The sequence below is a fragment of the Besnoitia besnoiti genome (genome assembly GCF_002563875.1).
Source record: "Besnoitia besnoiti strain Bb-Ger1 chromosome Unknown contig00014, whole genome shotgun sequence".
NCBI lineage: Eukaryota > Apicomplexa > Conoidasida > Eucoccidiorida > Sarcocystidae > Besnoitia > Besnoitia besnoiti.
The window spans coordinates 664,819-687,157 of NW_021703916.1; the positions used below are offsets into that span (position 1 = coordinate 664,819).

A 22,339-nucleotide genomic window follows, 5' to 3' on the forward strand; every position below is an offset into this window, starting at 1 on the left:
CAAGAGCTTCAACTGACTACTGTCTGAGAAACCACCACGCACCTGGGCCAGGGCTCCACTGGCTTTGTACATCCTCACACATGGCAGTTGACAGGCGCCTAACGCACCCGTGTTGACGCTGCGGCAGAAAATTGAGGCCATGAAGACCACACCGGCGGAGCCCAGTCGGGACTCGCAAGCGAGAGACTCCCGTTACAGTGGCGCAGCACTCCAATCCTGAATGCTTCACCATTAAGCATTTAGCTCGCGTCTACAAGTTTACGGGCACAGGCACCGATAGCCACTACTGGGCATCCTGTCAGAGAGAGTGAGTGTGGGAGCTGTAGTACAACTAGTGCACAGCCGTGAGAGATTGCACTGTCGCCTTTATACATCACCCCGCGAGGAGTCTCTGCCGCGCACATTTCTCAGGCAGATGGCCTGCACCACGTTCTTGCGAGGGTTGCGCACACCTTGCGCCGACGTCCGGAAACGCGGGCTACAGCATGACCTGGCGATCGCAGGGACGCTGTAGACGCATTTGCCGTCACTTCTCAGTCAGTGCCACACGCCGAAAAGCTCGCAGCCCGGTTGAACGAAACATGACCCGCAAGTGCAGTTGGCAAACCCTGTTTCGATGGTGCAGTCTCCAGCGAAAACGCGACTAGGGCGGGGGAGCAAGAGCCCAGAGACCATTCTCTCGTAGGGCCTTCGACAACTCGACACGGGAGGGTGACTCGTGGCGACCACGGGAATAGCTCACTTTTGTAGGAGTGCATCCTAGTGACTGATCTCCAGTTTAGCTCTATGTTTCGACGCCACACAACGCGCGGTAACTCTGTCTTGCAGGCGAGCCGCGTCGCCCGTCGGCGCGATCTCCAGCAGAGCGTCGCTGCCAGGTGACTGGGTCGTTTGCTGCCTGATGCTTTCGGCTGCGCGCATGGCTCCCACCTACGGCCTGCCACAACAAGGTCTGCTTGCCTCTCTCTCGTTGGCATTTGCCCTCTCAGGCCGCGGATCAATTCAAGGAAGTCTTCATGAACTGTGTGGAATTACGGCCGCGCCAGTTACCCCTTTTTTCGTCATTCTTGTCTACCAAGCTTTCAGAGCCGGGTGAAAACTAGCTGGACGGTCACGCGATGCTGGCTTACTAGGCGACAAGAGAGTCTATCATTTCATTCAGAAACCCCGTTCAGATATCTTCCGCCCTTTCCCCTGGATAGTTTTCCTGCTTCTTCGCAACAAGCTGTTTTCCTCGGATGTCGCCGCGCTGTGAAACATTTGGACAGTAGTGCACGGTTAGGTGGACCGGCTCAAGTAGTGACTGTGAGCGTCGATTGTTGCGCCGCCCTTTGAGCACCGGCAGCAGAAACCTCACGTTCATGCACGAGCTTTCTTTCCTGCTTTTCCTGTTTTTCTGGGCGTTCGTCGCTGTGCAATCCTCCTTTTTATCCGTGTGTCGGTAGTCCCAGTGGAGCCGGAGTGTATCCGCGCGCTTGCAACCCGACCTCGCGCCGTTTTGCCAGTGCGTGCTGCCACTTTTCTTCTCCGCCACGCAAGGCGCAAACCAGTTGGGAGCCTCTCAGTAAGCAGGTGTGTACGAAGGCATACACTGGGGAAATTGAACCTCGCCTTGCGTTCAATGCGCAACTCCCCGCGCTGCGGTGCAGCGAGTAGATAGAGGCGCTGCGCGTCTGCATTCAGCCAAGCCGCCTTCCTCGCTTCCTCAGTTTTTGCCGTCACAATGGTAGAGAGCGTGTGCGCAATGGGCGACGGTGGCGAGCACCCTGAGCGTCTTGTCCAACTCGAACCACACGGCCACTGGCGGCGGATTCCAGAGAATCCGGTCTGCAGGTACGAACACGTCGCTATAAAAACAGGGAGCCATGCAGCTTCAACTTGATGCATCGCGCCAGCAAAACAAGGGAGATGGGAAGCTCGCGGGAAGGGCAGGCGCGTACGAACGTGGAGTCCGCAGAGCCGCCCCGTGGGATGCACTCCTGCACCACTTCGTTCCAGTGTTCCTCATTATTGGCACACATTCCCTCGCGTGGCATGGTGTTTTTGTTTTTCAGCTGCACTGCTGTGCTGGCGGGATGTCTGTGCTGCTCGGTCACCCGAGCGACACCAGAATTGATCGGACAGGAGGAGCCCCCGGTATGTGCGAAATCATAAGGCCTGGCAGCTCATCCGCCCCAGAGTCGGCACGATGGGGGCAAGGAATCCTTCAAAGAGGCGCGGACAATCTCGTTTTGTCCTGGTTGTCGTCGTAGCTGAGGGCATGTGAATAAGGAGACTCGAGCCCACCAAAGATTTGGGTCGTCGGAGATCGTTCCTTGGTAGGGCGGTTGCTATTTGCCTAAGCATCCACGCGCCGCGGTGTGGTTTCTTGCCTACAGGTCCCTGACGACGCATACATCGAGCCGACGGTAGGAGGCGGGCACTTACCCAGAGATGGATGCCGCAGACGCGCGCATCGCCACCGAGCGCGCAAAGGCGGTCGCCAACGCTGCCGGTTTCTGGTCTTGAGCGTGTGTTCAGCTACTGGGGGGCTGAATGCATATTGGGTTGTTAGGCTGCGGGAAGTGTCCCGTGGCAACGGTAAGACCCCGTGTGCTGTTTTCTGCGACTTCGGCTATCTTCGCAGGTCCCAGATCCTCGCGAGAGCTCGCCTATGTCGGCGAGGCGTGCTGCGCCGCGGTTCAGGGAGGTTCAGACTGCCACGGAATCGCCCGAGAACCAACAGGAAGACGCGCTGGTGCCTGCCAAACAAGATGCAGGATCGAGCGACCCGTGCGGCGGGTGGTTCATTTGCTCGTGGGTAAGGCCGCGGTGCCTCGACGCCCTGGGCGCTGAGAAGTGCACTGCCGAGTCTGCCTGTTGCCTTGGCTCCTCCTCCTTGAACGTTCCACTCCACAGGAGGATGCGTGAACGCGGTGAAGGCTGGGAATCCATCGATCGGTCGCCCCGCTCCTTCATGCCAGGAATCAGTTAGCAGCCAGCCTCAGCTAGAACGGCTCGCGTCTGTCGAGTGGCAGCCTCGTAGACTTGCTGACTGCCGAGAGACGAGTGCTGGCAGTAGTCAAACCGATTCCCGGATTGCACCTGCCAATACTAATAGGTGATTTGTATTTCGAGGACATAGCTGCGCCTTTCTGCGATGTTTGCGTCACCTTTTTGCGCATCCGCCTGCTTGCTTTTTGGTGCGTACACGAGGCGGTGTGATGTCTTCTTCTAACGGCGCAGAAACCGGTTGCTGCCGTTCTGTACGTCCAGGCAAAACGAGACGCACGACAGACTGCGGTAGACGAGCAGGACAAAGCGTCGCCGTCTGTCGAGAGGGCGCCAGAGACCGCACCGGTGGAGCAGGAATCGAGCTCATCGAAGCGTCGAGAAGCAGCGCAGAAGCAGACTGAACAGGCCGCCAGTGCCGCTCGAGAAGAACCGAAATCCCCTGGGGAGCATCCGGCGAAACAGGCCCCGCGCCCTCAGGAAGCTACGGTCACCGTCGCTCCCAAACCACTCGCCACCCGCTCACGTGGAGTCCCCTATATGACGAAGGAGGAAGCGGAATCAAAAGGACTCAAGATCGTTTGGTACGATCCTGAAGACGAATACAACCCCCTATACTTTGGCGTGTCACCCGACGATATCGAGGAGCAGAGTCAGCTCGAAAGACGCTCAGGTGAGACAGATGGAGCCCTGGGAGCGCTGGGATTGAAAATGCGTCGCCTGTTGCCTCAGTCAATTTGCAAAGCATACGGTTAGTCGTCTCTACCAGTATGCTTTCTTTCTGTGTCTCAGAGCCGTCAGTCGTGCGGCTGTCGCAGTCTCAACACCTTACAAACACTGAGCTGTGGATTGCGGGGCCATAATCATGACTTGCATCGAGTCAGATATTTTAGCGCAGCTTGTTCGCGACACAGCCACTTTGTTCACGCAGCCCGGCGAGAACGTCTGGAAGGGTAAGATGACTCACACGGCTTCCTGTTTGCCTCACTGGCGGCGGCGCATGCGGCGCGTTCGTCCCTGGCCGCATTTGTGCTTTCAGATGTTCACAAGTATCTCGATCCTGCACTGATTCTGCAGTATACTGGTAAGACGCTCGGACAACGTGGTGCTGGCGATGCATGATTGTTGTTATTTCATCGTGGGTTCACGCCGAGTACCTGACTCCTCGAAACTACTTCCTCACTAGTTCGTCTTCATCAGGGAGGTGCAACTGTTCTTTTCGAAACAAATGATACGAGGCTCTTCTTAATGTTTAACGTCATCCGAACCGACAGTCTCACGTCACCTTTATTCACGGAATTCAACTGCTTCGCTTTTATCACTGTAGAACGCTCAGCCTATGTCGGCCGCCTGAGTTACGACTTCGGAGCGTGGTTTCGTCTTTTTGTTGTGATCAGGTTTGACGCTGGGAGCCATTGTGGGCGCTGGAGCCGTTGGAGTTGGATTCGTGGCTGCTGCTGCCGGGCTGACAGTCGGATGCACTGTTCGCGAGTTCGCACCCTACTGGGACCGGTTTCAAAGCAAGATGAAATCCGTGGTCTTCTCACACGGGTGGGACTGACTGCGCAGCCACCAAACGGAAGGCGCTTCAGTTTGTCGTCTCGTTTTGGCGGGCTTCTTCAATAACGCACTTCCGGCGAACGTCGTCAGTGCCGGCTTTTTGAAGCACTCCCTTGTTTTTTTGTCCCGTTTTTTTCCACTGCAACAGCCTAGAACTGGCGCCGTATATTCAACGTTTTTTAGTTGCACATCAAGGTCATGTGATATCCCTTTTGCATTGCATAAACTCATTCCCATCAATTAAAGTGACAAAGCGCCCGTTTTTTGATCAGGAGAATGCCTACAGCGAATCATAACCCGCTACGGAGACTCAAGTCGAACTCTTCAGGCGAAGCGCTTACTGTATCCTGAGAGCCTGATGAATGTGCTGCGAGCTGCGTGCATGCGCCATACGTAACAAATCGGTTGTTCTGCGTTTGCGCCTCTAGCACCCCATGTCCGCATGCGGTGCATCAGACACGAGAAAACGCGTGTAGATATCATTACTTACATATGTGATTAAGCTGGTTGTTCTGCGTTCCCCGTACGACGCCCAGGGGGACACAAGCAAACTGAAAGCGCACGATGGTATCTGCATGACTCCCGGTTTTCTGCTATATACTATCCACACCTGATTATGCGAGCGCTCTCCAGTGGGCTCGGCGTGGCAGCTTCCGGCACAAGTCGAGTCAGAGCCACAGGGACAGAAGGCTATACACGCGAGATTACGTGTACGTTACACAGTAGAAAGGAATTGACATTTGCTCATCTCTCCATGCCAGCTCAGCAGAGCTCAAAAGGTGCGACAAAGAGACTGCGGAGGTGACGGGTATTGTGCCGAAGACCGGCAGGGGTGCGCAGCCTTAGAAGGGCCTCCCCGGAAGACAAGATTCCTCCCTTTTGCTGCAGCCACTCGTGAAGCCACCTCGGGATCTGTGTTACCTGTTTCGCTCGTGCTCCTCTTCATTTTTCTTTTTTGGCTGCGGCGTGCCACAAAGTCGCCCCTACTGCACAACCGCTGCCGCCCTCACTTGCCGGCACACAAAAGAAAGGTCTTTCGTTGCTGTCAAGAGTAGTCCAGCGTCAAGAGGCAGCATCAAAGGGCACGGCCGCGCATCGCATGAGCCAAGTATGTCGCCTACAGCAGAGAAATCCGTTGGCGTTGCCGTAGTGTATACCAGCCGGATACGCAAACAGAATGCAGTCAGCAGCTTGTGCTTCTATACAAATTGCGACTTCTGGGTACTTTCTTGCATGTCTTTCGTCCGCAAGCGTCAACCTACAGCGCGGACCAACGCTAGCCTGCAACGCTTCTCATCTGCGGCCTGCTTGACTGGAGGAACATCTGTGAGTGCAGGTTGTGCGCAAGCCTCATCGTGCTCCAGCGCTAGTCTAAGTGTCTAACATACCTTTTACCTACAAATGTACGGGACATAACAGACCTCCAGGGAAAGAACTTGATATTCTGTGGCAACCCGGCTGTGCAAAAGGCGGAAAACGCGGCGACTCGGTCTGCCGTTTGGGGCAGCAGGATCTCCAAAGATCCATAATGATGCGAAGCATGGCTGTCGGTTTCGCGCTTCGCGGGTGAGCGCAGAATCTGTTGGACTAACAAACTACGGTCTGTGACGGTGAGGGTTCGCCCATTAGAGCATGTTTCGGCAATTTCGAAGCATTGGCACTTTGGTCAAAAAGGCTGTATACATGTCGCCGAACGACGGGCACCGACTGTCTCGGGTGAGACCTCTAGGCGCTCCCCTGTGGAAGTGCGCGTGCCGAGAGTTACAAATTGCCGCAAAAGTTGCTGCGTCTTTCGGACGCCGCACTGCGGCTTTACTTCTTGCTTTCCTTCTCAAAGATCTCGTACATCGCCTCATGCAAGTTCTCAATCACCGAACGCACAACAGGATTCTTGTCACCGCATTCGCGCGGCGCGCGCTGTAGATAAAAACGCAGGCACACGCACACAGGATCGGATAGACGCACCCGAACGCCGCATCTCGCAATGACGCGGCAGCACGTCGTGAAAGAAAGACAGAGAGAGCCGAGATCTGCATCAGCCGCCGACCCCTTGCACTGTGTCGGCGCGACGGCCGCTGGTGTCGTCCCACTCGGCTGAACTGAACAGTTTTGGCACCCACAGGACGGAGAGGCAGCTGCATCCAACGCTCCGGCCCCGCCCACTTCCCCACCCGGCCGCCCCCAAGGAGAAGAGCTTTTTGTGTCGTTTTTTGGCGGCAGCAGCCCGCGCGCGGCGTACCTTGAGGAACATGAGGGTGTCGACGAAGTCGTGGATGAGGAACCAGATTTTTCCGGCGCTGATTTCGTCGTAGCGCGTAACGTGTCTGAAGGTGCCGGTGGCGCGCAAGTCGAGCAAGTAGTGGTTTTGGCTGCGTACCTTCGCCTTCACTTCGCGGCGCAGCTTCGCATCCCAGTAGCGCAGCCAGGTGTAGTTGCACGGGAGCTCGGCGCTCATCGTCTCAGGGTAGAAGGGCGTGGAGGCGCCCACGCAGTCCTGCAGCTCAGCCAGCGACCGGAAGTCGGAGTCGTACCGGCAGCAAATCGCTGTGTAGGGCGATCGAATGTAGCCGGTGCGCACGAGCTCTTTGAACCGCGAGAAGAACTCGGAGGCCTCGCGGTCTACGAGGCCGTCGGCCGTCTTCTCTGCGCGACACGCCTCTTCCTTCGCCTTCGGCGTCTCGCGCGGGAAGAACGCATGCGAGAAGGGCACCGGGTGCCCTTGCTCCACGTCCGTCGTCCCACGCTTCGCCAGCAAAGTGCCCGCCGCCCGCATGCAGCGCACCGACGTCAAGAAAGCCATTTCGTTGTAGGATTGGATCGCCTGCTCAATTTCCTCGGGCAGCAGCGCCATGAACGGCCGGAACTGCGGCACGTCGCTCTCCTCGGAGGCTACCGAGACGCCCTTCTGGAAACCTGGTTCCTGGCGCACGCGTGCCATAGTTCGCTCGTGGCGCAGTTGGTGGCGAAGGAACTGCCCCGAAGTGACGTTCTGCTGCGACAGGCACGTCGCCAGGAAATGCAAAAGAAGCCCGACGCGCGCCTTCTCGCTGCGCTTCGACGCCAGCTGCCGCTCCAACAGGCCTGCATGCATGCACACGCACCGCCGCGCACCACGCAGCCACACAAAAAAAGCTGAACCCGACAAGCTACAGATATCTGCACATCTACATAGATGTACATATGTGTACGCATATATGAATATCTATGTGCGCGCACGCACACACGTACGTCGATGCCTTTTTGTGTATTTTCAAGCAGCGAGGTGAGCGCATGGCTGGCTGCGCCGCAGAGGGAAGCTGGCGGCTGCCGCTGCGGCGTGCACACGCGCGCAGATCGGCGTGGACGTGCGCGAGATCGAGACCCGCGCAGGCACCGGCACATCCTCAGGGCGTGCAGAAGAAAACCGCACCGGAGAAGAGAAGGAAATGGAGCAGAAAGCTCGCCGTCTCTTGCTGGTAGCTCAGCTCAGCCATGTGACCCCACAGACTGATGCCGTGGCCGCCGCCGTCTTCAATGCGCCCGTCGTGCAGAAGGCCCAGACGCTGCAGCAAATCCGTCATGAACCTGCAAATCAGCCGCCCAAGACGCACGTGAGCTCAGGCGACATAAACACATAAATACACACATTCTAACGTACATATATATATATATATATATATATATATATATATATATATATATATATATATATGAATACCTACGTAACCTACAGACACACAAACATGCATATGTATATACATACAGATAGCCATACACGCAACAACGCCCGCGGCGTATGCATCAGAATCCGCTCTCCTTCCCCCCAGAGCCGCCGAAAGCACTTCGTTCTGCAGCGTGGGGACCTCACCTGAACTGGAAGCGCACGTAGAGCCTGAGGTTCTCCTCGTACGCCACACTGGGACGCGTGTTGTCCTTCGAGACGGCGAAAAGAGGGCAGAGGTACAGCCGCAGCAACGCAGCCTCCCACCGCTCGACGCTCTTCGCATCGAGGACGTCGCCCTCGAGCGCCAGCTGCTCCAGCTGCTCGTGGTAGCGCAGCGTCCGCAGCGCTGAAAAAAAACAAGAACAACGCCCACACAGTGCTCCGCGGTCCCTTCACGTCTGCACTCACATATGCGTATCTGCGTGTCCGTGTTTCGTTTTCCTGAACGGGCCCCATCAGGCGGCGGGCTCTCTCACTCAGTCTGTAAACCCTAAACCCTAGCCGCGCAGACAGACGCAGCATGCAGCGACCACCGCCCTCGGGCGAGATGGGCTGGGCGAAGAGACTGGAGGCGCGTGGAGGGCGAAGAGACTGGAGGCGCGTGAAGGGCGAAGAGACTGTAGGCGCACGAAGGGCGAAGAGGCGCCCGGCCGACAACTTACTCAACATCGGCGTGACAGGGAAGTCGCCGCCGAAGATCGGCAGACGCGCCTCGAGCAGCCTGTTGATCTTGCTGAAAGGAATCTCCCAGAAGAGAATGTATCCCGCGGCGTCGTAGCCACGACGACCTGCGCGACCTCCGGACTGCAAGAGACACACGTCAGAAGACAAGAGAGATCCGCAACCGCCTATGCGCGCCTCTTCAACGAGCTGCTGCGCCACCGTCTCTCTCCCAGTACGAACAAACACACAATAAATGATTAAGTAAGCAAATAAACAACCAAACAGCTAAAGAAATATATAAGTATGCATATCTGTATATATCTATATATCTATCTAATCGACATCCATATATATATATGTATGTCTGGGTCAGTATGTGTGTGTGGATTAAACCGTAAACCCTAGACTCTTTTTGACTGACCTGTTTGAACATGGTCGGAGTGAGCATGAAGGAATCGCCGGCGAAGACTGAAGTTCTACAGGGCATGTTCATGCCGAGCGCGAGGGCATTGCTGCAAATGCAGATGCGGAGGAATCCAATTCTGAATAAGATGTCCACAGCCTCTCTGAAGGCCTTCGGCAAACCGTTGTCGTAGACGCCGATGCCTCTGCGCAGCGCCTCCACCAATAAGCGATCCGTCGCCGAAACCGCGCGGCCTAAAAAAACACAAAGACACATAAAAGCCACCGCACGCAAGATTTCCAGCGCATGCACGCGCAGAATCCGGGCGTCCACACCTGCGAAAACACTTATTTGCGTATCTTTCCTGCCAGCTCGACATCCTTAATTCACGAACGTCTACGCATGCATCTCAGTCTCTAAGCAGCTGCGTGATGCAGAGAGATCATACGCCCTCCTGCGGTCCGCATAGAGCCGCGCTGGACTGATTGTGCCTACGCTTGAGGCGCTCGAGTATGTCCTTAATGTCGTCGAAGTTCGTTCCCATGGCCTTTAGCGACGCGAAGGAGAACTCGGGGTCGATCTCCTCGGCGATGTCTATCGGCGGCGGCGGCACGCCCTCGTCCTCCATCGAGCCGCCCTCGTCTTTGCCGATGCCCTGCGCCTCACGCTGCTGCCACGACAGCCCGCGCATCTTTTCCTCCATCTCTCTCTGCGCAAGCGCCGCCTGAAACGTAAAGAGAAAGCGAAAGCGGAAACCCTAAATGCCCGACGAGGCGCAGTGTACGCAGAGAAGAGACCCTCGCGGACGCAAACGCCTCTGAACACTACGCAGACGGCTGCCGAGACAGGCCCTGGAGCAGGCAAAGAGGAAGCCCGCCCCCCCCCCTTCCCCCCGTGTTTTTCTGAAGAAAGAAAGGCTACCTGGTATTGCTCCATGCGTTTCTTGTTGGCGAGACGCGTGCGATACGCAGCCTCCTCTGTCCCGTAGTACTTGTCGAGCTGCAGCTGCTTCAGGCGCTTCGTCATCGACAGCACCATCTGCCGAATCTCTTGGCGATGGAAGTTGAAAATCAAACACGGGAGGCGCTCCGCGGCGTCCAGCTGCCGGCAGAGCGCAATGAGGTTCTGAACCGAGAAAGAAACGCAGACAAGAGAGAAAAAAAGTGGGACAGACGCGGAAAAAAAAACAGGACAGGCCCGGGCTACGGCGAGCTTGGCTGCCACGAGGAAGACGAGAGATGAAGGCGCCGTCTCACCACGCGAGTGAGAACGCCGCGAAATCGAAAACATGGACGCTCAAGGAAGAAGGCACACGCGCCACAGTGAATGCAGCCGCGCAGACACACACACACACAAGTCGGACGAGGCCCGCAGACGCGTGGAAAGAACTCGCCAACACGCAAACGCTCTGTGCCGCGCGCTGCCGTACATCAGGGTCGAGGTAGGCCTTGGAGAACTCGGTTTGCTCCATGACCGACTCCAGGTAGTTCCCGCGGTCTTCGCCCTCCTCCGACGTCTTTTCGGCTTCCTTCTTCTCCTCATGAGCCGCGATCGCCTTGCGCACAGCAATGGCCATGGGCGTATCGACGTTCTCGAAGAAAGTCAACTCCTTCGTCCACAGGACGCCGGGCTCCTCCTGCAGGCCGCGCTGGAACTCGGCGAACTGTGCAGCCGTCAGCCCCTCAGTCTGCACCAGGTCCACGAGCGCGTGCCGCAGCGCGTTCCAATACCATCTAAAAAGAAAGGGAACAGAAACAGAGAAAAAAGAGACATTCATGCGCGCCACCGAGCCCCGCAGAGAGAGAAAAGGGCAAAAAGAGACGGTACCACCACGAGGCCGCGCAGAGACTTGGCTGGCGGCCCAGTCTTATCAACGCATCGCTACGCCCGCCAACAGATCGCCGACCGGCAACGCTGTCTGATGTACCCGTTTCTTGAAACTCTAAACCCTAAACGCAGGGATGCGCGTTTCGCACGTTGCGATGTGTTTGCTGCTCTAGAGGCTGCGAGCGCGGCCGCGTCGCTCGCGTGGCGCCTTGCCTGTATTGCTTCTTCGTGATAGCCGCACAGCCCTCAAAGTAGAACTCTGGGAAGAATTCGACAGAGAAAGGATGCTTCTCTCCGAGCAGCGACCGAATCATGAAGTAGACGCTGAGGCCGTCGTTGGGAGGCACGTAAAAGTCGCTGGCCAGGCCGCCGAGCTTGACCTGCAAGACGCAGAAGTCGCCAAAAATCGAAAACTCGAAGTTCCAGACAGCTTCGTAATGGGTCAACGGAGCCATGACACACCAAGAGAGCGGCAGTTGCGGCGCATGCAAGGTCAGGAAAAAAAAGTCAGATCCCAAACAAGTGGGAAGGCGTGTGAAGGCCGTGCGTACAAATGTAGGGGAGTAGGAAGAAGCAAGTAAACGAATCGCGGCAGACAGCCTCCCGCGGTGCTCACAGCGGCAACTCACGCGCGCCTAAGCGCCAGAAGGCGCAGCGCATGGGACTGAAACCCCACATATATATATATATATATATATATATTTGTATACGTGTATATAGAGGTGGAGAATACACATGCATCCACATTCATATAAATATATGAACACCAGTACAAGACAACAAACACACATCAATACATACCTATACATACATATATATATATATATATATATATACTTTATATACATATATACATCTGTGTGTATGGTAGTCAGTTACCTTGTCGTAGTGGACGGAGCAGACGGGGTTGAGCGGGAGGAGCTTCTTTTCGTGGTAGAGAACCATGTGGAGGTCGGAGAAACGCTCTTTGTAGTCGATGTGCGTGATGGGCGTGCTCGGGTTGGCGCTCCGCATCCAATACAGGAACGAGTCAGGGTTGCCGACCTGAGCAGCCAAACCCACGAGCCGCCCGCATTTGTACACCTACACATTTATATACAACTAAATCTTCATGTACAGACATACTAGATATCTGTAGATATATGCAAATGCATGCGAACATACACCGCTTTATTGCACACAGGAAAGACTGCACACGAGATTACATATGTTCATATACATCAGTATATAGAGGTATACAGAAGTATCGGCGGCCGCACACAGAGGTGTGCGTCGCGTTGGTGCAGAACACGACCTTTTTCACTTTTCGTTTTCGGATTGGCCTTTTTTTCTCACCGTCGCAGACATGGCGAGGAAGGGGCAAGGCAGCAGCTTGATGAGGCGCTCCCACTGGGAGCCTCCTTCTTCTTCGCTGATGCAGTGGATTTCGTCCAGAATCACGTAGCGCAGATTCACATTCCAGCGCGCGAAGGCGCCACTCATCAGAAGCATCTCAAGGATGTGCGGAAGGGTCACGATGACCTGCAGAGACACACACGTAAAAAAATGAAAATGCGCCCAGATGAATCACAGAGACAGAGACTGATAGACGGATAGATATATACACATGCGCCCTGCGAGACTCGAACTCCGCGCCTCCACACTCTGCATGCGATCGACAGCCATGCTGAGATCTACAGGGAGGCATACTGCATGCAGCGGCGCACCTGGGCGTTGAGAGGCGGCTCGGTGTTTTGGCGCTCGACGAAGTTCGCGGCGAGGAACTTGCCTGACCCGCTAGCCGAGTACGTCTTACTCGAGAAACGACCGTGGACTTCGGCGTAAACCTACAAACGGACACACAGGCTCTCCTCCACAACTAAATAATACGGTCAAACGCATCACACATACATACATATCTACAGACCATAAACCCTAAACCCTAAACACGCGTATCTGAGATCATACACATAGACATGTATACATGCATAGATACATAGATGTCCCTAAATATCCATTTATATATGTGTATATAGACAGATACAGAAGTCGACACGTGGATAGAAATTCAACTTACACACTACGTCTATACATATATATACAAATATATTCATGTACATACTGGAGATTTTCTTTCATACCTGGTCGGCAAGAGCTTTGCTGGGCGACACATAGACGATGACGGCGTCGTTGTCGATGGCCTTTTCGCCGCGGATGGGACAGCGCAAGACGAGCTCCATCGCGTAGAAGCAAATGAATGTCTTGCCGCTAGACGTTGGAGCCGTGACAAAGACGCTCTCGCGTCTGTCGATCAAATCCAGCAAGCGAACCTGCGAACGCGAAAAAAGCACTTCAGACACGCCACGTGATATGCAAATATATATTAATATATATACATATGTATATACAGCGACACGCGACAGAGGCAGGTCTTTACGTCGAAGAGGTTATGCGAACTTTTCGCGCGTAGACACGCGCGTCGCCTGCCTACACGGATAGTGGAGGCAGATATACATAGATAAACACGAAAATGCAGAAACGAAAAATAGAGACGCACGAGCACAGCTGCATACGCCGTAAACATGCGCATACTCCTTCCTGCGGCCTCTCCTAGCGCGCGCGACAGGTTTTTGACGGCTGCGTCCGTCCCCTACCTGCCAGTAGTCTGGCGTGAAGAGAACGCGGGAGTCCTTCTTGGTGCGCGAGCCCGTCGTGCGCTGGAAGTCGCCACCCATGAAGCGCAGCTGCGCCTGCGCCTCCTGCACAAACAACCGCCAAAAGATACAACACACGGACACGCATGCATGCTCTGAGCGCCGAGATAGCCGCCCCAACCCCTCAACCCCGCTGAAGATCAGCCTGTCATCTTGCATCAGAACTGCCCGCCTGCCCGTTTAGGTTTACGCCGCACACAGGCCGAGCAGATGAACGGCACAGCTCCACGGAGACGCGCACAACTCTACAACAGTGTCTGTAAAGGCAGCAGATCGCGTGCGTAAGGCGAGAAAGCATCTGAACAGCTACAGAGAGCGCGGCGGAGGAGCGCGAACTCGACGGAATGCCATCGCGGCACCGTCGACTCCGCGAACTCCAGCGTCGGCTGTGGCGTCTCCCTCTGCGAGATCGCCCACAGACACACGGGCATCAAGAGACGACAGCAGGTGCCGATAACGAGGCGCGAGGCCGCGCCCGTGGCGACAGGCGCAAGGAGACCTTTCGCAGCAACTTACAAAGCCTTTCTTGACGCGGAAGTCGAAGAGCGCCGCGCGAGAGACGCGATGGACGTCCAGCGCCGCCAGGCTGTCCTTCTTCGCCTTATTCTCTGAGGCAGCATCGCCCTTCTTGCCGGCTTTGTCCTAAAAGTAAAAACACGCACGGAAACGCCAAGGTCGACTCTGAAAAACGCGACGTTCTACCAAGAAAAAAGCGTCGAAGAATACACAAGTTTGTCCGCATGAAAGTAGTGATCGTTGTGCAGTAATGTCGCTGCATAATGTGCGCAGACACGCTTTCGACAGTAACACCGAAAAAGACTGACCGCCTCCACAGCTTGAGCCTGTGGAGGCCTGTCTGTGTGTCTGCGCGCCTTCCTATCCATTCATCGCCTCTTCCTTCGGAGAGAGACGAGCATGGATTCACACAGATATATAAAATATAAATGCATGTATATGTGTAGCTCCATGCATACATACGAACATACATACGTGCATATATATATATATATATATATATCTATATATATATGGCGCGAATATACACATACGTACGTAAGATTACATGTGAACGCGAGTGTCCTCACCGCTTTTGCAGCTTTTTTCTCTTTTCCTTTGGGGCCTCTTCCGCCTCCGGCGAGCAGCATTTGTTGCTCAGCCTTTTCAGCTTCTTGTTCCTTTACGGCCGCGAGATGCAACACGCGCTTTTCCTTCCACTCGGTGAACATGCGCTCGGCAGACTGTTGGAAGCCGAGCGAGAGGAGCGAGCGCTGAATCGCCTCGATCTCCGCGCCCTCCAACTCGCCCTTAAAGAGTCGAAACGACTCCACGTTGATGCGGAATACCGCGCAAAACAGCCGCTGCATGTCTGCAAAATGCGATCTGCAACGCGACAGAAAAAAAGCCAACCTGCATGCGTAGGACGCGCCTCCACGGCACACCAGGTGGGGACATTCCTCTCAAGTTTTTTCGACAAATCTGGTCACGCCCCCCGCCTGCGCCGCCCAGGCGACAGGGGAGGGAAAGGCAAGGCAGAGAGAGGCCGCTGCGACCTGCGGCAGGATGCTCGCGTTTTTCGTGCTTGTCTTGCTCACTTGGAGTTGATGGATTCCTTGTCGAATCCGGCGAAGGCGTCGGAGGCGAGGCGCTGGACTTTCATGATGAAGCTGCGCTGCGCGTCTCGCATCTTCAGCAGCTGCACCACGTAGGGGAAGTTGAGAAGCAGCGACATGCGCCGACTCGGACCAACGAGGACGTCGAGAAGCAGCGCGAGGAGGTTCGCGGCGCTGATGCTGTACGTCGTGCCGTTGTGGGAAAAGGAGGAAAGCAGGGAAGACCGACTCGACAGCGCGGTGTACTCCGCGCACAGCGCCTCCAGCTGCGCGCACACGCGGGCGCACACCAGTTTCAATTCCAAAAATCCATAAACAAAGCTCTAGAAAGCTTTCAACAAGTTTTTTCGCACGTGTGAGCTGAGTGCGGAGATAGGTGCACGTGGAGATCTGCGCGCGCGCGAGGATTCGCGCTCGCGCGGCGCCACACGCAGAGTACGCGTCGTGAACGTACCCGTCTTTCGAGATCGGCGAGGCGCTCTGCGTCCAGGTTTTGTACTTTCTTGTCGAGGGCGCCGGCGTTCTTCATGCGAATTAGATCAGCTTTCTTCAATGGCTTTGCTGCTTCCTCCTTCGCCTTGCCGTTCACCTCGCGCTTCCCAGCGGCCTTCTTCTCCTTCTCGAGCTTCTTCTTCTGCGCCGCGGTCTTGGCTTCGCCGGCGCCGGCCGCCGCGGCCTGCTCTGCTTCCTTCGCCTTCTCCTCAGCATCGATTTTAATCCACGGATGCCGCTCGTCGAACGCACCCGAGATCGGGAAGTGCAGCGGATACGGGCACAAACTCTTCGCCTTTCGGCGAATCGTGACCTGCAGCTGCTGCTTCCTGAAACCGGAACGCGGAGACAAACGCGACAAAGTCGCACATGACAACGCCTGCGTGGCGCAACGCCTCTCCCTCTGCAAGCACAGGCAGCTGCGTCGCTTGGGATACCAAATACATACCTACACAGCGCTAGCATCTACGCACACACACACATGTATTACAGAATACGTATAAATATGTAAAACGTATGGAAACTCAAAACAATATATGAGCATAAACACATTTGTATATATGTATATGTTAGTGTGCGGGTATATATGGAATCTCGCGCGCGTGCGACGGTTGACGCACCGCTTGCGCTCGAGCATGTCGAGGTGTTTGCGTTTCTGTTCGCCGTTCATCTTTTCCATGCGCTGCAGTTCGCGCTCCGTGGGCGTGTACTCCTGGCTGTTCAAGTAGTTCATTTGCTGCAGCCGGTACAGGAGATTTCACGCAAAGTGAAGGCGAGGGCAGGAAGACACCGAGAGACAGTGCGTCCGGCGCGAAGAACCAGACACTGCCAGCCTCAGGCCTCGCCTAGCGAGCGACTCCCCCAGCCGACGGCCGTCTCGACTGCAGGCGCCCTCCACGCGGCGTGGACAGCGCAGCCGCCAGGGCGCAGCGTCTGCAGAGGCGCCGTTAAGTTCGACAATCTTGTGTGCGCACTCAAATCGAATGGGTATTCTTCACTCGGAGTAGCTGCAGTTCTTTAGTTCCTTATCTCACAAGAGAACTCGCTCAGTACCTACATCGTGAAGTGCGCGCATGTAGACTCGTCTGGAACACACCTGTCGTCGGGGGAGAGGCATACCCTCCCCTGACGGCGAAGCCGGCATTCCCACCAATCGCAAAGTCTGTTAAAAGATCGATTCGCAGGTGGCTTACGAGTTTTGCGAAGTCCAGAACGCCGTCGGGGGGCGGTTCGCTGAAGGTGGCGTCTGCGTCGCGTTCCACGGCGTCGATGAGTTCCTCGCGCGCTTCCTCCTGCTCATCTCCGGAGTCCTCTTCGCGGCCTTTGCGGCGAATCTCGGCTTCGCGCCGGCGCACGTCTGCAGAATTTTCGAGCGCCGCGGTCGGCGCGAAGGGCAGCGCGCCGTCGGGACCAGCGGCGCGGAACTTGAGCAGGAAGCTGTTGTGGGCGCTCAGCAAGTGCGGCGTGGGCTCGTCCTCCGCAGCCACGGGCGTGGGCAGAGGCAGCGGATAAGCCTCCAACTGCGCGGCGAGCGGCGCCAGATGCAGCGGAAAGAGCGGCTGCGTAAAGGCCTTCAGAGACTCCGCCCCCGACGCCGCGCCCGCCAGCGACGCAAACGCCGCGCTCAGCCGCTCAACCGCTACCGGGCTCAAACCGAAGAAAGATGCCGGCAAGTCCCTGAAAGGAACGAATAAAAAAACAGTACATGCAGCCCGACATGCATTCCTATTTATTTATATATATATATATATATATATATATATATATATTTGTAAGAATGAATATATATTTCGTAGGTGTATAGATACATACAAGAAATATATATGTGTATATAGATACATCCAAGAAATATGTATGTGCATATGTATATGCATCTGTAGCTCGATCGGCACCTTCCACATATGTATAGGTCTACAAGAGTGACCAAGGCCGACGGGGGAGGAGTCTTCACACGAGATGACGACCCATATTCAGTTTTAACACGCAAATACGTCGAGGCGAACTCGCCGCGGAGCAGCTGCGCACGGCTGCATCGCGCAAGTCTCTGCGGCCGGCGGCTACCAGTTGGAGGACGAGCGCGCAAAGTCGCACGCGTAGGCTGTCAAGGTGAAGAAGAGCTTTCCATCGAAGAAGTCCGCGATTTCCTCAGGATGCAGCACGGCCGCGCGCAGCTCCTCGGCGACGTCCTGCCAAGCACCGCAGCAGACCCGCGACAAAAAAAACCTCACACCAGAAAAGGAACCGCTCTTCGAAAGCAAACAGATCCGCAGGCGCTTGTGCCTGCCAAAAGAAGCGAAAGCGAAGACTCGCAAGGCGCGAGAGAGAGGAAAGAGAGACACGCAGAGATCCCGACTGAAGGAAAAGACTCAAACAGAATGCGCATCTTGTGCAGACGCTCAGCGTGTCCCTTACGGGCGAGGTGGTGTAGAGCGACCGCAGCTGGCGCAGCGTTTTCGTCGCCTCGGCGATGTAGAGTTTGAGCGGCGCGTAGAGGTACTCCGTGATGAAGGGGGCCTTCGAGGAGACGGTGTGATGGCATCTGCGGTAAGCGACAAGGGAGAAGACAAAATGACGCGAAAATATCAAACCCCACAAACGACGACACACAGAAAAAAGAGACTGACAGCTATCCAATCAAACGCCCTACCCGCAATAGCGTGCAATAGCGTATTGCACACGAAAGCATCCGCGGACACCATCTTCGCCCCTCTCTCTTTGAATAAACACAAGTCGGTTAAAAAGGCATTCAACCGAGTCAAAACATACGACGCCACATTCCTGCGCCCGCCTGCAGACGCAGATCAAGCGGGCGGATCGCCGCCGAGCAGTCTTCCCCTTTGACTTCAGAGTCGAGTCTCTGCGACATCCGTTCTCGCGTGTGCAGCGCGTTGCCTGCCGCCGGCCGCGTGAGGCGACAAGGTTGCAGCCTCTGCGCGGCGCCTGCGGGCGAGTGTTCGCGGGGCTCGTACCTTTCCTCGACGGAGAGCTCCTTCATGACGGTCGCCGAGAGGAACAGCATCTTGCCGACAGCGAGGAACTGTTGAACTTGCTCGCTGCCTTCGCCCTCCTCTTCTTCCTCTGCGGCGATTGCCCTCAAGAAGAGGCAGAATTTTTCGGCGAGGAGGTGGCGGAGGCTGCTCACGGCGTCGCCTGTGGCGGCGAGCTTTCGAACGTCTGCGAGGAGCTGTGTCTCCTCTTCCTTCTCCTTGGCGAGATCTTCTTCGTCCTTCTCCGCAGGCAGCAGCAGCTCACCGTAGACCTCCAGGGCCTTGAGCATGAGCTCGCGCGCCTGGAAGTCCTGAATCTCGCCATTCTCGTTGTCGCCCTCGGCGTCGCCACTCGGCAGCGCCTCCTCGAGTGTGCGCTGATTGGCGTGGGCCTCTTCTCTGCGGCGATCTTCGTCTTCCTTGCGGCGGCGCTCGAGCTGAACCCAGAGGGCGGCAGCGGCGGTCGGGGCAATCGCTAGGCAGTACGCCTTTGTCTTTTTGTAGATGCAGCCATGCATCATCGCGACGTGCAAGTTCCTCGAGAGCGAAGAAAGCATCAGCGACTGCAGCAGGTACGAAACCCACTCGCGGCCGCGGCTCTCGACGCGCTTCCGTGTCTGCTTCTGCAGGGCAACCACCGCCTCCGGCACGCCCGCGGGGAGCTCCCACGCCGCCGTTTCTTCTTCCTCCTCTTCATCTTCTTCCGCGTCTTCGTCTTCTTCCTCCTCTTCTTCAGGCTCGCCGTTTTCTTCCTTGGAGAAGTGCAGGTCGTCGATCAGGAGGAAAGTCGGGTGTTTGCGGCGCATGAGTGCCTTCCAGTCGTCGGAAAACCACGAGTCCAAAACCGTGAAGTCGATCTTCATCACCGCCAGGTGCAGAAGAAGCTGCTCGCGAATGAGCAGGAAGACAGGCGGCACCGAGTCGCGCGCGTCGCGGGCGCCGCCGACAGCCACGTCCTCGAAGACGCGGAAGAAGACGAGGTGGAAGATCGCGCCCGCGGAAAGCAGCGCGAGCAGCTGCTTCTCAATCAGGTGTATGTACACCAGCGGCTGCACACCCTGCTCGACGTCCAAGTCGACGTAGTTCTTCCGCAGCAAGTGAAGGATGAGCGAGTCTCCGTGGATGAAGAAGAGGTAGCTGCCGCCTAGCTCGGTCATCACTTCGCCGCGGGTCTGCGGGAGCAGCGCCGCCCACCAGCTCAGTTTCCTCAGGGGCGCGTCCAGCTCGTCGTCTTCAATCATGCTCACGGCGGCGATGCCTTCCGCGTAGAACTCGTCGTCCGCGAGGCCTTCGCCGCCGCCTCCGCCGCGAGCCTCGCCGCCCGCGCCGTCGCGCACATCATCTTTCTCGCGCGCGGACGCCGCCTGCAGGTCAGCCGCGTCGCTGCTGTTCGCCACGCGACTCTCGTGCTGATCTGCAAGGAGCTGCTCCTTCGTGGCGCGCGCCTTGGCGGCCGCCGAGTAGCCGTCCGACGGCGCCAGCGGGTCGTCCATGTCCCGCCGGCCCGAAGCCCCTCCCCCCTCGCGGCGACTCATCTTCTCCACAGGCAAATACCCCCAGAGAGAGGGGGTGGCTGCTCGCGCGCGAACAAGAAGCGTCGAGAACGAGAGAAGGAGAGGAAAGGAGAGAGAGGAAGAAGGGGGAGAGAGAAGGTGGATGGAGGTTGCGAGGCTTGGAGGCGGCGGCTGTGCGAGCGGTGTGGCGAGAGAGCCGCAGCGACCGCAGGCGACGGCGAGGAGGCTGTGGAGGCGTGCGGGGTGGTCAGCGACGAGGCGCAATAAGTGGCTGCAGGGGGAGGACGAAGTGGACACGGACGAGGACACTTCAGGGCGCCAGAACAGCGACCGCCAGCTAGCAGCCGGAACCCCGAAACGGCAAACGAGGGAGCTTACGGGAACAGACGTAGGGAAGACGACGAACGCGGAGAGGCCGCGAGCAAAGGCAGATAACCGCGAAAGCGAAGGCGAGGAAATCCGAGTGTGGATGATCCAGCTAAAAAAACGCGTGCAGAAGTTCGCGCTGAAGAAGTGACCAACGGGTCCTGTGGGGCAGGGCGGGAAGTGAGGCGAGTCCCGGCGGCAAGGGCGCAGAAAGGATGAAGAGAAGTCGAGAGGAGAGAACTACGTGCAGGGAAACTTCTGGAGATACGTCGGTAGGCGAAATGTCGGTTCGGAAAGAAGACAACCGGGTTTAACGAGAAAGCGAAGCAAGAAACGAGAGATCGAAGGCTGCGAAGGGTGCGTGCTGAGGCAGAGCAGGAAACGGGCAGAAAAAACGAGACGGAGCGCGGTGAAAACGAAGACCTGTAAAAGCGAGGATCCTTCACGAAGAAGGGCAAGAACCGAATTTCTCAAAGCTCTCGAATCTCGCCGATTGACGGTGCACCGCTTGAACCTTCACCACGAAGGCGACCGCCCTACTTTCCCGCTGTGCCTGCTGTGCGCGCATGTTCCGAGCCGCGTAAAGTCTCCCTGGGCCCTGGCCTGTTCGTGCCACGGAGCTGTGCTCGACGCATTCCGCCGCCGCCGTGTCTGCTCAACCCCGCGGAGAACGGACGAGAAAATCAAACAGGAAATACCGAAATGAGCGTTACTTCCCACCTCACAGACTGACGGTTTACGGCCGCCCCGCTTGCTGAGGTTTACAGCGGTACCACGCAGCGTACCCCGTCTCCCTGGCGGAGCGGAAGTGAGCGTTTGCAGAGGCGACCAGCCCTGAGTCCGGTCTCGCCCTGAAGACAAGCACCGGCGAACGCAAGGCGTCAACGCAGCATGAGAGAGGAACTCTGGAAATCCAGCCTGACATGGGAAACAGAAAGCATGGCAGCGGTCGGACACCGTCTCGCAACTGGCACATGGGGTGTATGTACAGCAGGAAATCCCTCAACGGCACACTTGGACGCTGTGCTTCGATTCGCACGGACACGGATGTCTTCTTGCGCCGTTCTGATCCGTGAATGCCGTCCGAGCGCCCGCCTATCCTGAGGGGAGGCGCCGGTCCCAAGGAACTGCATTACCTCTGAGTTCTGCTCGGCGTTTTAGCTCTTCTACGGCAGCGCCGGCAGACCTGCTGCCACGGCAGCGGGCGGGGCTGGGAGTCGGGAGAGGCGAGCTCCCGCTACCTCGACTAGAAGCGCAGCGGAGAATATCACAATCGGCGGAAATTTGCGTCGTCGTTTTGCGCTGCATGCACGCGCTCTCGGGTACCGCGGTTTCTTCCTAAAGGCTCGGCCAAGTGCGAAGTGAAACATGGATAAATTGGGTTCGGCGTTATGTCCAGGGTTGAAATACACCGAAAGCTTCCGTGGAGCAGAAACAAAACGCCAAGTGAGAAGCGCTCGCGCCTACTTGGCTCTCCGCCTGGGCGAGGCCGGATATTATCTTCTTATGTGAATGGTCAGCGGTCATTCT

At 56.6% G+C, this 22,339-nt stretch overlaps 2 protein-coding genes across 2 annotated transcripts; one reads left to right on the forward strand and one right to left on the reverse strand.

Annotated features, from left to right (window-relative positions):
* Positions 1–1,723: 1,723 nt before the first annotated feature.
* On the forward strand, positions 1,724–4,552 carry BESB_025790 (uncharacterized protein; the record flags this gene model as incomplete). Its single annotated transcript, XM_029361259.1, has 7 exons — positions 1,724–1,833; positions 2,055–2,136; positions 2,379–2,408; positions 2,627–2,800; positions 3,256–3,664; positions 4,031–4,075; positions 4,389–4,552. The coding sequence occupies 7 exons, from the start codon at positions 1,724–1,726 to the stop codon at positions 4,550–4,552; spliced, it is 1,014 nt and encodes a 337-aa protein (XP_029215614.1).
* Positions 4,553–6,363: 1,811 nt separating this feature from the next.
* Positions 6,364–20,422, reverse strand: BESB_025800 (DEAD/DEAH box helicase domain-containing protein; the record flags this gene model as incomplete). Its single annotated transcript, XM_029361260.1, has 24 exons — positions 6,364–6,468; positions 6,791–7,632; positions 7,961–8,115; positions 8,399–8,600; positions 8,917–9,058; positions 9,339–9,574; positions 9,816–10,044; positions 10,242–10,445; positions 10,750–11,053; positions 11,361–11,527; positions 12,027–12,191; positions 12,483–12,668; positions 12,854–12,973; positions 13,268–13,456; positions 13,781–13,885; positions 14,357–14,482; positions 14,926–15,220; positions 15,433–15,716; positions 15,905–16,271; positions 16,563–16,678; positions 17,136–17,619; positions 18,004–18,128; positions 18,355–18,481; positions 18,912–20,422. 24 exons carry the CDS (start codon positions 20,420–20,422, stop codon positions 6,364–6,366), a joined length of 6,786 nt encoding a protein of 2,261 aa, XP_029215615.1.
* Between the last annotated feature and the right edge of the window lie 1,917 nt (positions 20,423–22,339).